Genomic DNA, 16128 nt, shown 5'->3' with positions numbered 1-16128 from the left:
TGGCGTCCGGTCCTGGGTGTGTCCCCTCCCCCTCCGGCCTTGCGCTCTAAGTTGCCGGGTTAGGCTCCAGTTCCCCGTGACCCTGTATGGAACAAGCGGTTCAGAAAGTGTGTGTGTGTGTATATATAAATTTTTAAAAATGTCATACTCTACCAATTCTATATGCAGCTGCCTATGTAATGTATACTGATTTAAATGGAAATTAATTAAATTAAATTTAAATAAAAATCAGAGTGACTGGTCTCCAGAATCATCTGTTGTTGACAAGCACTTTTGTTTCTGGAAGGTGCGTGTAGCTTTGCAGAAAAGTGTCTTCTAAATGAATAAATGTAAATGTAACACAAAAGACACGAGTGGAGGGCAGAACATTCTGGAGGAACTCTGTGGGATTGTCTAGACTCAACATTGATTTGGCGGCACTTAAGAACAATAGAAAGGGAATGAGAGAATGGGAGGACTGCTTGTTCTGTGACACCCAGTAAAATAAGGCATGAGGTAATGGACACCAGTACATACATTTATTCATTTAGCTGATGCTTTTCCCCAGAGCCACTTCTAGCATTAAGCTACTTGCAACTGTTTACCCCTTTTGTACAGCTAGGTAATTTTATTGGAGCAATTTTAGGGTAAGTACTTTGCTGGAAGTAGGAATCAAACCTGCAACCTTTTGGGTACAAAGGCAACAGCTTTAACTACTACACTACTACTTGCCCCGTATAGCATATATACAGCAGTGGGGCAATCACATACACTCATGAGGGAATGAACATATTCTACGGGCAATCAAGGGCCACTAGGTCAGCTTGGGGGGGGTGTGATGGCGCAACAGGCTTGGCCAGCCCCTGCTCTCTGGTGGGTCTGGGGTTCGAGTCCCGCTTGGGATGCCTTGTGACAGACTGGCGTCCCATCCGGGGTGTGTCCCCTCCCCCTCCTGCCTTGTGCCCTGTGTTGCGGGGTTAGGCTCTGGTTTGCCACGACGCTGCTTGGGTCAAGCAATTTCAGACAGTGCGTATGTAGTTCAGCCCAAGCTTTTGAACTGTGTGAGAAAACCAAGGCACATGGAGCAAATCCTCAGAAATACTGGGAGAACAAAACTCAGAAAGGTTGATAATAATAATAGGAAACTGAAATACATGACACATTAGAAAATGAGACCCCCCTGAACAACTTTGAGAGAAAAGCTCTGATTTACGCTCTAAGTTGGGACATAGGAACTACTTATTTTCACTAACCACTTAACCTGGACAGAATCATGGTGCTCAAGAGCCTATCCCACAATCACTGGAGCAACACACCTTGGATGGGATGCCAGTCCATTTCAGGGTAGCCATTGACAAACACACTCACTAACCTATTCACATACTACTGGCAATTTAGTGGTACTAATTCCCTTAAACTGCATGTCTTTGGACTGTTTTGGACTCGTTTGGAAATATTCACACTGATATAAAAGAATGCTGATATTCTTAGTAATATTTAATTTGAGCATAAACCAATGTTTTTTGAATTGTTGAAAAGGAAAATTACTTCTGTGTGTAAAGTAGAAACCAAATATTTATTTTTATCTTTTGATTGATGTGTGTGTGGATTAGTAAAAATTATATTTCCATTTTAATTTTCATTAAAACCCTATTCACATCTGTATGGATTATACATTTAAATCTGCATTCGACAAGTGCGCAGTTCTGTCACATCCCTGGTGAGGATTCTCAAAAACACCAACATTCAAAGCAACTTTCATCAAATGAAGACATAAAAATTAATGTTTCATATTTATTATTATTATTATTTATTAGACCTTATGGACGCAAAGAGCACAGTGCAAATTTACTCTGAAATCCTATTTTCATAAACGACCAAAAGGCAAGAATCTATACGGAAACAGAAATAAGTATGTACAGATTTCTTTAATTTTTATATTCATGAAATCCTTGTAATATAAAAGCATTATCAATTAACAGAAACGGTTGGAGCACAAAAATTCTGGAAAGAGAGAGCAATGCATCTGGTGTCCAAACTGCAGTTCTGTAAACACAGCTGTGGCCCAACATAGACAAACTTGTGTCTCAGCTTTGGTTAACACTGCGTAATGAAAAAGGCAGAACAGAATTTCCATGACATATGTGCGACAAAGAAACTGTTGTAGTTGTAACATTTTTGCTCACCATCCAAAAAAATAATACACACAGACCTAAAATTTACAGGTGCAACAGTGAGAAATATGTAGTATGAAAACTAAAGTATACAACATGATTCTCCGGGCACAATGACATGATTTGACTCAGGTTCTACTTGGCGTCATAGTACTCTCCAACCAGAAGAAGAGATGACTGGAGTTCTGGGGAAAATAATCCCCATTCCATGGTCACTCAGAGGACATCAGCCTTGGCCCCCCGCAATGCCTGGGTTAAGGGCCAAGGCATCATACAGCGTGATGAAAGTGCGCTTCTGAGCACTATGGCAGTATAAGTCAGAGTCCCCCCACTGTTTAACAGGCTGCTCCAGTGACCGCATTAACACCCCCTTCTCTCAGCTCCACTGCAGAGGCCTTGGTGATTTTGGGATTTCCCCTGCTGTAGATATGTTCTTGTCGGTAGACTAGTGGTGATGTGGCGACTTCACTAAGAAAGAAGTTTCTCAGTTAAGTGGTTAAAGAAGCCTCAGGCGGCTTAAGGAAGACCGTGAGAGGAGGTGAATAGCAGATCTGAAAGGGAGTGCCTGTCAAAACAGCAGGGTTTAACCTCAGCAGCCAGCTTGAGTGATGTCAGCTCCTGATCTCTTTGTTATCTCCATGGTAGTGAAGATCTGCCAGACAGAGACAAAGAAACAGTAATTTAAGACAAACTCAACAATATATTTGAGTTAGTTTCGTACCTAAGCAAAGCGATGTATCAGAAATTTCTTTTACTGCATAATGTCTTCGACCAGTCAACTCATCCAGCAAATGAGATATGGTGCGCCGTTAGTGACAAAGCTGTCAGTACAAGCGTAGTTTACCTCTGCACAGGTTGGGTGGATACCAATCGTGATGTCTAGTTGTTCCTTAGTCATGCCGCACTTCATGGCTGCTGCATAGCCCTGGGTGACCTCACCTGCGCTGGGACCCAAGTAGTGGAACCCAACCACTCGCTCCTAGGGTGCAACAGTAAGAGTGAATGTCTACAGTACAGGCAGAGTATGTAAAAGTAAAGCTCAGTGAAAGGGAGCACTTACACTGTCCAGTTTGTTACACACAACCTTAGCGTAACATTTGTTGTTGTCCCTTCCAGGGACAGTGAACTCCAGCGGCCAAAAGAGGCTATGGTACACCTATGGAAAAGGAGATGATACACTTGTAAAAAGCTGTGTCATCAGACAGAAACACACACAAAGAAGTAGATATGATGTAATGAGAATGCTAAAGTCACTGCCCTAAGGAGGTTACGTATTACGTAGCACCACAGTGGACATGTCTGTCAGATACCTCGATGTTCTCCTCTCCATACATCTCCACAGCCTTCTCTTCGGAAAGTCCACAGCATCCATACTCCAGAGGTGTAAACACAGTGGTGGGAACATTTATGTAGTCACACTGAACACAAACAGGTAGTTAGCCCAGGCTCTTCTTACTTATCATACTTTTATAATCTCTAAACACATTTTTTTAAATGAATAAAGATATCAGTGGAAATCACCATGAAGAAAGGCATCAGAAGAAGGACACAGGTAAAACACAGGGTTTTTGGATGGGCTGGGAATGAATTATTTCCCCTCCATTTAAAAATAATGGGAAATAGGCTTTCAGTATCTGAAACTTCAATGTCTGCCCTGTTTTCAGGTACAGACTAATTTAATAAACTGAGGTATGCCTGTAATAATTTAGCTGATCCCTTTATCTAGAGTAACTTTTTAATCTATTCATGCAGCAAGATATTTTCACTAGACAATCTGTCACGTCATTACAGAAATGGTATGCATGAGAACTGATCACGTAAACTTCAGGATACAAACTGCTCTCCTGCCTCTTGGTTGACCATGAACCACATAGGAACCACACCTTCACTGTGGACCCTCCAAAGAGTCGGCGGGCCAGCAATTTCCCAGCCTGGATAGCCACGGGTGTCAGTTCCCACTTCCCCTCCAGAATGTCTCCGATGGCATAGATGTGGGGCACGTTAGTCTGCTCTTCGTCATTCGCCGGGATCTTCCCGTTCCTGTTGATGTGGAGTGTACTTGTGTTAGTATCGTGTATTCACTTTTCAGGTATCCAGTGTTGAAGTGGGGTATGTCATTGATGGGCAGTGGGAGGACTGGTGTAGAAGAGGGATTTTAAAGCTGACACGGAAGTACAGTACTTTGAACAATAATAACTAAGTATTTAAAAGTTCTGAGTGCACGATTCTTCAGCTAGACCAGCCCTTGGACACAGATGTCTCAAGCAGCGTGTACAAAGCAGTACCCTCTGACCCATTACTACACAGCCAGTTTGTAGACAACCCTTTTTTGATCCAATCTGTCACTGAGTCTGAGACCTCTGCCACCCGTTCTACTTTTGTTTGCCCACAGTGAGCGAAAGCGGGGATAAAAAGAAAACATACTTCTCGTTGACCTTGACACCAGCTTTGTCGAGGCCGATGTTGCCTGTGCAGGCGTCGCGGCCCACAGCAATCAATACCTGCACGAGTAAGAAGATGTGCATCAGCTCTTTCCTGTTTTAAAGAGTAACAAAGTCAAAGCAGCCTGCCTCTGCCATCGCTGTTCCCTCTCTAGTGTCAAATCCAGTAGTTTAACTGGTTTACTCTGTGGTGAACAAGCTGTTTTTTCCAACCTTTTACTCATAATGAAGAAATAATGGGCTTCAAAGTCAATGTGGCAGCCGTAGAAGCATCGTTTTACTAATAAAAGGGTGGGGTCAACTTTGCCCCAGAATGACGCAGAGGTTGTAATCATCAGAGGGAGGGCTGAGTTCCACTAGTATGGAGAATGCAGCACAAAAAAAATAAAAACTGTAATCTTCATTAGATCACATTATCAATTTGAAAAAAAGACATTAACGAAAAGTGGGTATGTAGTGAGTCAAGGACACATAATGGTGAAAACCAAAGCACCATTCATACCACCTACTGAGCAAAAAAGAAGTGATAAAGATACTACATGTACGTACAGTATTGTACTCTCCTTCAATGGCTTCATCAGTTTCTGTTGACTTGGCTGTGACTTTCAACCTTCCAGGGGACCCAGTTTCCAACTGCTCTACCTGGGGTATAGTTAGGGCTACAGTGAGAGCAAACCAATTGTGGCGAGGAGACAGCTGCAGAAGGAATCCCATCTGTCACCCTCTATCTGGCAATACCTCACCTTAGTGGGAACAAACTTCCGGAGGAACCTGACCCCATGCTCCTCCATGTGTTCGCCAACACGGTTAGCCATGTCCTGGTCAAAGCCACGGAGGAGAATGGAGCGCACCATGACAGTGACATCCAGCCCCAGTCCTGCTAGGAAGCCAGCGCACTCTAGGGCCACGTAGGAGGCACCCACCACCAGCGTTTTCCCCGGGCAGTAAGGCAGGGAGAACAGGTCGTCGCTGTAATGCAAATGTGTGACAGTGACAATGTGTGCTGTGTCACACACAAGGACACTACTCCTCTGTGTATCAGAAATGCAACACTACCATTCAAACTTCTAAGTACAATTAACATTTCTGTCTCGTTGGCAACACTGCTTCTGAGACACTGCTCATGTAAGTGATATAGGTGATTCCTGATTTACGATTGTTTGACTTGCGATTTTTTCGACTTTACGATGGTGAACTGGGAATTAACATTCGGTAGAAACCGTACTTCGAATTTTGATTTTTTTTCCCCCAGGCAAGTGATACGCGGAGCGATGCTGGGCAGCAACAGCGATACGCATCTCCCATACTGTCATGCATAGGTGTATTAAAAGCATTTTCAACTTATGATATTTTTGACTTTATGATGGGTTTTGGGCAAAGTAACCCCATCGTAAATCCGGGCCCACCTGTATTTTAAACTATGGCAGTTTATCAGCTAAATATTTAAGCAACACTGGGTCATGGTAAAAACTCAACATTATAGTCATTTTCAAACTGGAGTCGAGAGAGGTCAGTGCCGTATGAGAAGATGAAGGACAGCCTCACCTGGTGATGCAGAACTCCTTGTCCCCAGGGATACCCAGGTAGCGTGGACGCTCTCCGGTCGCCAACACATACTTCGCTGCTGTGTGGAAGGTCTCCTTTCCTCGTTTGTTTATGGCCTGCAGATGCAAAGGGAAAGTTGGGATTTTAAAACTAACAGAACAAAGAAACATACCTGTATTAAAACCATATGATAAATAAATATTCAGCTTAAGCTAAACTTTGACCATCCTCAAGAGTCTCAAAAGGCCGAAAGAAAAAACACTCACTTTGATTTTGTGAGGCTCCATAAACTCAGCGTAAGAGTTGACATAGCTAACGTTCTTGTCACGCAGCTGCACCCTGTAGCCCCAGTTGAGGGAGCTGATGTAGTTGTTCACAGCCGTCTTCATAGTCTCCCAGTTGTGCTCCACTGTAGGTCAAGAACTAGTACAGTGGACTGTATCCTTACAGTTTTACCTTTCTAACTAGGAATTAAAAACATTGTACAAAAAAAAAAAAAAAAAAACCACAAACACCTCTCTGACTCTTTCTTAATGCTATTGTCTCTTTCCGCACCGGTGTCACCAAATCCTTTACCTTTCTTGTCAAACTCCCAACCAAAATTACGAGAGTCTTGCAGCGCAGTACCCAGCAGGGCTGTCTGGTGCATGAGCTTCTTTGGAATGCAGCCCACATTCACACATGTGCCACCCAGACCTGAAGGACAAAGACGCACAAATCAAGACATTCCAGACTATGTCCAAAATCCCAGAGCATGTCTTTTGAATGGCAGAAGACTGGCGAGTGTCAGTCACCCCAAGTTGTTCCGATTGGCGTAGGGACCACGTAGTCCAGGACCATCACCTTCTTGCCCAATAATGCTGCTTCCTGTCAAAAAATCAAAATGTTCCATTTGTTAATGTATACTGCAGTTAACTTTTTTTAACCATAGCAAACACAATGACTCCATGATGTCGGTCTCACAATATTTTTGTAACGTTCCAGCAATAATGAAGACAGGTATATCTTACACACGTTCAAGTCCGACAGCTATTCAGGTGGACATTTTGCAAAACACCACCTTCTCGATTCTGCCATAAACTGGAGAGGGTCATAGTGGTCCAGAGCCTATCCTGGAAGCATAAGCCATTAGGGCTTGGGAAGGTATACCTTGGACAGGACACCATATCATTACAGGGCAGCGACACAAACGCATTCACTCACAGAAACACGGACCATGGGCAATGGGAGAGAAAACTCATGCAAACACAGGGACGACATACAGAGTCTGCTCAAAGAGAATGGGGATCCAACCCACGCTTGATCACAAGGCCAAGGCACTGAGGCTCCAAGGCAGTCCTCGTAAGAACTGCATCACCACACTGCCCTTATTTTAAATCGGTATCTTTGTAATCTTGACCTGTCCAACGGAACTTGACAATAAATTTATCCTCAAAAATTTACTGAGACTCACTCTCTCCATTAAAAGTCTAACATTATTGATCATTTTGTGTTCTGCGAAGTTAACTAAGTCAATTCTGCACGCTACATTTGTTCTGCACACACTTCTTTTTCAAAAAACGGTCAGAAACAACAAACCATTTGAATACAAGTTAAAAGAAAATTTGAAAAAAATATTTCTAAATCTTTGGATTTCCACATCAACCTAACTTCGGAAGTTTGCTGCCTCGACATTCTCTAATTGCATCTTTGATATTAAATCATGCATGGAAAAATAACGAGTAGAGGCAGGTAAGAGTGTGAGCGTGTTCTTGTGCTGTATCAGTGCCTCTGAACAACTGATTGTACTGTGACCACTGAGAGCTTTCACATGACATTTTGTGTGCTCGAGGGAACTTCTGGTTCCTAGATTCTTATCTAATGACAGGGTGACATGATCAATTCTCTGAAATGATACCAGCTGTTATGAAAAATATAACAATATGTAAATCATGACACATGGAAAACTGGCTCTGCTGCCTCCAATGTGTTTCCATTTCAGCACAGCGTGGGAAGCCTCATGGTTTCAGGGACTCTGTCTTGGTCACTTGTTATTTGCTGAACATGTTTTTGTTCATGGGCTGCTACAAATGTAATGTTCGTATATACCAGAGAGTTCTGAGCCCTGAAGCCATTATTATACTAAGTTGACTGCAACTTTTATTTTTTCAGAATCTGGTAGAAATGTTGCACATCAAAAAGTTAACCAAAACAAATCAGCCTTACGTGCAAGTACAAAGTCCAGATGTCTTTTGCCAACAGAACCACTGATACTCAAATTTCTGTTCCTGTAAAAGTGGCAATAATTGAATAATTTATGTATTCCGACAGAATACATCCTGATTTGCGCTGTCACCCTTTCTGGACAAGGAAGGAGATGTGAAGAAGCACTAGGAAGCAACAAGAGGAGTGTGGAGAAACTGTGCAAGATATGTGCATCGATACAAGCCCCACCTTAGAACAGGCAAGCCCCCCTGAGCCTCCCCCGATTACAATGAGGTCATAGTCATAGGCTGGTTCTTCTTCGCCCAGCAACTGACGCAAGAGGCCATCCTTGTGAGCCTGTGGGCAAAAGAGTCAGAGAGAAAATCAAACTGAGGAAAAGTTACACTAAGGAAGCAAATGTGTAATTGTGTGATTACATGTTCTGTGCAACGTGCGGTACTTTACAGCATTAAGCGGCATGTGGACGAATCCAGAACAGCTCATGCACTCAGGAATTGTGAGACGCAGCATCTGTTCTCCACATGCTGCTCCACCATGTTGACTTTAATATAAGAGCATGACCTATAGAGCATCAAGCGCCCTCATCTCATTAGAGCAGACTTCCTCACAACTAAAGAAACTGTTCTTTACTTGTTACATAAGGCAGAAGAATGTCTTTGGCAAAATATCATAATATTTCTAGAAGGAGAAAGAGAAACGAGCATCCTCTGAGTATGGATTTGGCGCCGATTAGATAAAACCACAGGGAAAGATTTTGTACAATCATCCTTCCGCCGCTGCTGAACGATGATATCTTTGCTGATTCTTGGCACCCTAAAGCACACTCGGGCAAGAATCTGAGATGCCGAGGAGCACAGCACTTGACCTCTGGTTTACACTAGCTTACACAATGAATTCTGCATCTTTCAACCTACACATCAGACAGAATCCAGTCATTTCTGACAGACCCTTAAAAGTCGCAAGGAAAAATCAGATGAGCAACTCCTGACAGCAGTTGAAGTAAATGAATCTCCCTACACTCTGAGGCACAGTAAAACCAACAGAGCTGGTTAAGGCTTCTGAAGGGGAAAAAAAAAAAAAAAAAAGTACCATGTTTTTTCTTTTTTTTTTTTTAAATGGCAACATGCAGTGTTTCCATTGACTAAGAGAATCTTCCATACACCTACACCATTACATTAAACACACTGTCTTTAAGTTAAGTGTCCATCTTATAAATCAGTGAAGTCCAAGCCAATGCCACAGAGCACGGGAGCAAAATAGGGAAAGTCTCCAGGGTTCAACAGAGGTGACCTACCTAATGGGTCCATCGGAGTGCATTAGGAGCGCTTGGCACAAACAATGTCAATGCTTCCAGCTGAAATGTGTGACTAAGCAGATAGATACGCAATTGACAGAATTGACGCAAATGAGAATCAAGGATCGCACCTGCATTGTCTTGTCACAGCCCCCGACGTGGGTTTTGTTGATGAAGACATTTGGGACTGTCTTTTGCCCGGTCATTTCAAACAGCACATCCTGATAGCTCGAACCCTCCTCTGCGAAGAGGGCAGGAAGGGTGTCACTTGCGGTAACACGTTACGGAGCAGATCAAGGAATTTAACAGAATTCGGAGAAAAGAAAAACCCATTTACAGTGAAATATGCAAAAAGAGGACAAAACTGATCCATACACAGAATTCGTTGCCATCTGTGGGGAGAGACACCGTGAATGCAAAGATATTTGAGATATGTGCTGCTGGGAAGGTGGAGCCCAGCAAAGCCATGACATGAAGTCATTTTCAACACGAGGAGCAGGGAGCCAACCAACAACACACCAGGGGAGTTTTGGAATGCTGCCATCTGCACTTTACGAGTGACTCAGCACATTTTCTGTCAGCTGGCAGCCAAATCTGACAGGCTGCAACTCATTAAAACTGCAGCAGGGTACAAATAATCTTCCATTTTCACCCAGATATCCACAAGCCTGTAACTTTTCTTTCAGGAAGTCTGCAGTGATATTTCACAAGACCAAGAACCTTTAGGTTTCATTAGAAAACAAATTATGTAACAGATATGCAGATAAAACCTTGCACAAAAGAAAAGCATTCCTATCCTTATCTCGTTACTAAAAAAAAAAAAAAACAGTAAATTAAGCTGCCAGTCTATGTTAAGGAGGACACAGCACTGCATCTGAGTGCTGGTTTGCTACTGAATGTCTCCATTCTTACCCACAAGATCCAGCTCCAACACACCAAACTGAACGTTGAGGTCTTTGAAGAGATTCTTAACCTGGAGAGCAAAAATGATCCCATCAGACAGATTACTTACAGCACGCAGAACATAAAAAGCTGACATAAGAAATGTACATAAAGGTCACAAAACAGCAGCAGTTAGTCTGTTACCTTTGCGCTAAATGTAACAACCTGCTGTTTTTCCAAATAAAAATATCCACTCATTCCTCCATAAATCAAAAAAGACATTTTGTTCAGGCTGGCTACATACTCAGATACATGTGGGATTGAAATTAATGAACAACTAAGTCATAGTTCAATAATCAGAAGCTGTAACAAGATACATTAAATGTGATATTATGAACAACTTTCATGTAGCCCATGCCTTAGTGTCCAAGGTGACTCGGAAAGTCAGTTTTTTTAACAGCAAGCTACTTACAATTATTCACACACGTACAGAAGAGTATTAGTATTTCATCGAGGGATTGAAAGCACAGGTGGGAATTCAAACTGGAGAACTTTGGATCTCACACACCATCTGAAACCGCTCGTCCCATACAGGGTCACGGTGAACCGAAGCCTAACCCAGCAACACGGGGCGAAAGGCTGGAAGGGGAGGGGGGGTACACAGGACGGGACGCCAGACCATCGCAAAGCACCCCAAGCGGGACTCAAACCCCAGACCCACCGGAGAGCAGGACCTGGACCTACCACCACATGTAGTAATATTTACATATTACTTTACTTAACTGACACATTTGCAAAAGTGACATGGAATGTTAAGCTACTTACAAGGAGTCACCCATTTATACAGCTGGGGGGACTTTTACCATATCACTTTAGGGTAAGTACCTTGATCAAGGGTTACTACAGGAGGAGGTGGGATTCAGTCCTGGGACTTGTAAGTGCAGGGCAGCAGCTCTAAGCACAACACCCCTTCCTGTTCCTATTTAAAGTTACCTTCATTCATTTTTAGCTGACACTTTTCTCCAAAGCCACTCATCAGGTAACAGAGCTGGTAGTTTTACTGGAGCAATTTTTAGGAGCTCGAGGTGGGACTCGAACCTTGGGTCCAAAGGCAGCCGCTCTAACCGTTACACCAGCCAATTAGCTGCAAATTAATGAATAAAGTAGCAGAACGGAAAATGAACAAAATGGTTAGTGGATATTAATTTTAATAGGTTCTTATCTTTAATATGAGGTTCAGGTGTGACGACAACAACAAGCCCCCCCGTATCGGACTGTCTATCTATCGTATCGCGATATGAGCAGACGGACCCCGCTGTTTCCTGATCGGCCAGCGACCACCATCCATCCGGCCTGCGCGGACAGAGCGAAGTGGCCCCTCGGGGCGGGCAGGCAGGTCGTCCACGGCGCGGGGTTTGACCTAAATAACGCTGTTCACACTCAGCAAGCGGTAAAAAAGTGAAATTTGAGCTCCTCGCCCGCTGTGTCGAACCGAACGTCGTGTCGTGTGTGACGCTTTGTCCCTCCCGGCCCCGGGCGGCCAACCAGCGCTGTTAGTTACAAGTTACACTTGTAGATATACACGAATGTGAGAATCACGATGCAGTGAAGGAGCGGTACCTTGGTACAGTACGGGCAGTAGCTCTTACTGAACACCATGACCCGCTGCGACCCGATCAGACCCTCGATTCGACTCCTCAGCTCCTCCCGTTCGGGACCAGATCCAGTTGGAGGCATATTCGACACCCACTGTCTTCCTACTGTATAATTTTACAGATCTTCCCTACTTATACCTCTATAAGTATTTGTAAAACGCGGATAATACGATCAGGCGGGCCTCAAACGCTACATGCTACCGGCGACTCGACCAGCCGCGACAGCTTGGAATCCCGCGAAACTACTCCCGCTCATCCTATGCAGTCGAACGAGAGCTTTGGGGCAGCCAAGTATGTGCCTGATCAAAATAACACTTTTTTACCGGACAATAAAAAGACGAAAAGTGTATGTTTGTTGAAACGAAACATTTAAACACCCCATAGTACATAATCCATTTCTGTCTGCATCTTTAATCCGGTGGCTCGAAAGTTTGTTTCGCGTTAATTCAGGCAAGTGAAAGAGAAGCCATTTCGGATTTCTGCATTACAGCGACACATAGCGTTGAGAAGGTGAAGTGGAGCGTCAGCGTCGTCGCGCTCACGAGGGACGAAGAAGCGGGCAGTTTTCCTCTCCTCTAGAACTTTCCTTGAATCATCACTAATTCGGAGCTGTGGAAAGCGTTTTGTTTAATTACACCTTGGTTTTCCACGAAACCTCTGCAGTTTAATCACCTTTTCTATGGGTGTAGCAGTGAGCAGGTCTATCAGAACATACTTGAAGTGGCTTCAGACACTCACAGTCATGGTGTTCTATAGACTATTATGGAACACTACTCACTAGTAGTAGCTGGACCAGTGACTGCCTTGAAATTGTTGTCCAAACCATTAAAATTCCACCACTATTCAGGCAAAGAGTTATATTGGTTGGGAGTTTATCCAAACATAAAATGATCAGGATGTAGGAAAAAGAGTAAAAGAACTTGCTAGATTTGTGTTGCTTTTCCACATTTGCTCAGGCGACCCACCGTTTTTGGTCCATTGCTCCAGATCATGGTAAATGTTGTGGTGCTGGCAGTTCCCTCCCGCAGTCCAAAGACAGCATTGGGTGGACTGGAGACTCTAAACTGCCCTTAGTCTGTGAACAGGTGGGCGAGCGTGTGCTACCCTGCAATGGACTGGCATCCCGCCCGGGGCGTACGACCCTCAGCCTGTTGTCCGTTGCTTTTTGTCCCGCTGACTGACCCTCCCTGCTCATCACATGTGGTGGTTGAACTTGGATGGATGGATGGTCTTGGAGTACAAGGGTTCCAAATCACAGCTATAAATATCAGTTTTGTGAAGCTGGTGCTAAACCTTTTGCTGATACAAGGACACACAGATGCTGATTCAGTTTTATGATAATTTTCAAAGTGACTTTTTTGTTTTGTTTTTTTTTTTTTTTAAAAAAAACTGCTGTTTTGGCTTTGTGAGTGAGCTTCAATCTTTAACTTGTTCCTCTTTTCCATATTTGAAGCAGGACTCTGATATTTGGCACCATGTCTTTGCCAACTGAATAGATAATAAAAGTTAAATTGTTTGGGAGTTTTTTGATCACTGTACCCACAGTTTGGACACCTACGAGCTGTTTAATTTGCAGCCCTGGGAGTTGTTGCAGGACAGTCTCATGTAACAATGTGTTCATTGTGAGGTTGATTTTATAGATGACATGTATTAATAAGTAGTGGTAAACTTAGTATCGCTTACCTGTATAGCTGACTTTTTATAACTGTGATTTTAATTCTGCATTTGCATATTTCTAACTTGTTCCTTTTTCTTTTTTTGTTTCTTGTATTTTATTATATATTTTTAAAAGTATCTGCATAGAGAAGGATTATTTCAGATGATTATTGCAGATAATGACCGCACTACTGATGATGATGTTTAAAAGTTGATGGTTCCATTTAGTCAGTTTCTTTAGAATGTTTAAAATGTACTATTAAAAATCCATGCATATTTTCAGCGAATGTGCCGCTGAGCACAGTTTATTAGCCTGTTTCCTTCCAGTAATTGTGCCTCTGCTTATCACCATTGTTACAAATAAGTTGCCGTGGCTACTGTCATGACTTAGTTTTATTTGTGTCCTGAAACATATATACCAAATTAGCTTTTATAAGGCACAACAGATAGTGAACAAGAAAACAAGAATGCAACACTGTGACAAAGCGCTATGGAAAAAGTAGAGAAAACGAGAAAAACGCAAGAAAATAAATAGAATGGAACAGGTTTCTACATGCCCAGGGCTTGCTGTAGCACAAGAAAAGGGCAGTATACCGTGGTGGAGCCCTGAGACAGGTCTGTTTCCAAGACAACATCTCAGAATCTTTCAGGTTAAGGTTACTACATATAACTGTTAGGACACAGCAAACTGGACAAAATCCTTTTAAAGCTGGATTTACTTTTTCTTTGGGGCATTCAGATCTGTGCAGTTTACTTTTTGATTGCTCTATTTCATTAATTTTTGCAGACTTTAGCCAAAAGAAATGTAAAGAACTGACAAAAGACGTGCAACTAAATGTTCACGCTAGTAATCTGTTTTACAGTGTTTATAGCAGTAAAGTTGAAAATCCAGTGTGAAAGTTAACTAATGTATGAAATACAGATGCTAAAATACACAGAAAAATAGAAAAATAGCTGTGTGAAGAGCTTGATTTTTTTACCTACAGATTTCTTGTCTAAGGTATACGAACAATCTACAGTACTTAAACCTAGCATCATAAACATCACACTAACTTACCATTTTCTGGGTGCATACATTTCTGGGAAATACTCTATTACTGTCTTAAATTTGCTTGTACAGTAAGAAGTACTATGTACTGTGCTTTGATTAATGCAACATTTAAAATTTGATGTCAAAGCATAAAAGTGAATTGAAAATGAGGTTTCCAATGGATCTTTAGTTTCTGCTTATCATTAATGACTGCTTTCAAGGCCAGCTCACTCTTAGCATATTTCCTGCACATCCTTGGGACAGGGGATCTTTATGCTGGAGCAATCTGAATTTCCCTCAGATATATGCAAATAGATAACATTTTTTGGAGTGCACCAAACAGTTGCATTATTTACATACTTTGCAGCCGATCTTTTTCATGCCAAGTGACAGAGCTTGTTATTTTAGAGTTAATTCATCTTACTATGTATCTGAGCAATGCATTTTAAGAGCCCAGCTCAAGGAGAGAATAATAAGGGCCCCTCTTGGGAGGTAAGCGGGGAACATCTTGGTCACATTATTATGATTTCATCATGCACTCAAAATAATCATGAAGGATAACTGTGCACCAGACCTCAATTTGCAGCAGGATGGTATTCAGTGCATGTTATTTTAAAACAAACTGATGTACATCTTTTAAAAGGTATATAAATGATTGCTTTTTTGTTTCTTTATGACAATTGCTGTCAAAGTTGTTAGCTCAGCCGGTGGGTATCTCTACAACTATGCAATATTTAGTTCTAGGAATTGCTGAAGTCTGATATCGTGTGCATGTTGTATGCCATTTCCGTCGTACATGTTGCTCAGAGCACGGTCTAGTTCGTTACTGAGAAACAAATGGTGTATGTTTTCAGTTAGCAAAACTTCTGAATGTGGCTAAGCAGAATGATCTACAAGGTCAGAAGTTTGTCTCATTTTGTGCAGGTAATTTTAATTTCTGCATTTTTTTTCTTTTAAAATAATTTACTGAACATGAAAAGAACAGCACACAATTCTTTAAACAGTTTGATTTTTTTTTTTTTTTTTTTTTTATTGATTGCATTGTGGAGTATTTATCATGATACTGTGTTTATGATTTATGGTTTGTATCCCGTTTTTAATGACTTCCATTTGTGAGCAAGTGGTAGTTTGTTGGGTTCCACAGGAGGGCGCTGTTGCACCATTTCTCACTTGGTCCAGTGCGGCGTGTGAAGTCCGTGTCAGGCTGGACTCCTGAGGACAGCTGTACTCTTCCCTTCTCCCAGTGATGGAATGCGTAGAAAGGTCT

General features: G+C 42.3%; 1 protein-coding gene across 1 annotated transcript; it reads right to left on the bottom strand.

Annotated features, from left to right (window-relative positions):
• Positions 1 to 1888: 1888 nt before the first annotated feature.
• On the bottom strand, positions 1889 to 12444 carry LOC108939426 (thioredoxin reductase 1, cytoplasmic-like). The gene is made up of 16 exons (XM_018760769.2): positions 12141 to 12444; positions 10551 to 10611; positions 9770 to 9879; positions 8573 to 8680; positions 6934 to 7006; positions 6716 to 6835; positions 6406 to 6548; positions 6140 to 6255; positions 5338 to 5563; positions 5144 to 5236; positions 4578 to 4654; positions 4037 to 4193; positions 3464 to 3571; positions 3214 to 3309; positions 2998 to 3132; positions 1889 to 2805 (listed from the first exon to the last, which is right to left on the bottom strand). Exons 1-16 carry the CDS (start codon positions 12255 to 12257, stop codon positions 2743 to 2745), a joined length of 1803 nt encoding a protein of 600 aa, XP_018616285.2. The 5' UTR covers positions 12258 to 12444; the 3' UTR covers positions 1889 to 2742.
• Between the last annotated feature and the right edge of the window lie 3684 nt (positions 12445 to 16128).

The sequence above is a fragment of the Scleropages formosus genome, chromosome 19 (genome assembly GCF_900964775.1).
Source record: "Scleropages formosus chromosome 19, fSclFor1.1, whole genome shotgun sequence".
NCBI classification, from domain to species: domain Eukaryota; kingdom Metazoa; phylum Chordata; class Actinopteri; order Osteoglossiformes; family Osteoglossidae; genus Scleropages; species Scleropages formosus.
This window is presented reverse-complemented; position numbering and strand designations above follow the sequence as displayed.

Coding starts and splice junctions, on each gene's coding strand:
- LOC108939426 (XM_018760769.2), bottom strand. CDS start 12,257: ATGCCTCCAACTGGATCTGGTCCCGAACGGGAGGAGCTGAGGAGTCGA. Junction 8,681..9,769: donor GCTGTGACAAGACAATGCAG/GTGCGATCCTTG, acceptor TTTTGCCCACAG/GCTCACAAGGATGGCCTCTT. Junction 7,007..8,572: donor GGGGGCTTGCCTGTTCTAAG/GTGGGGCTTGTA, acceptor ATTTTTTGACAG/GAAGCAGCATTATTGGGCAA.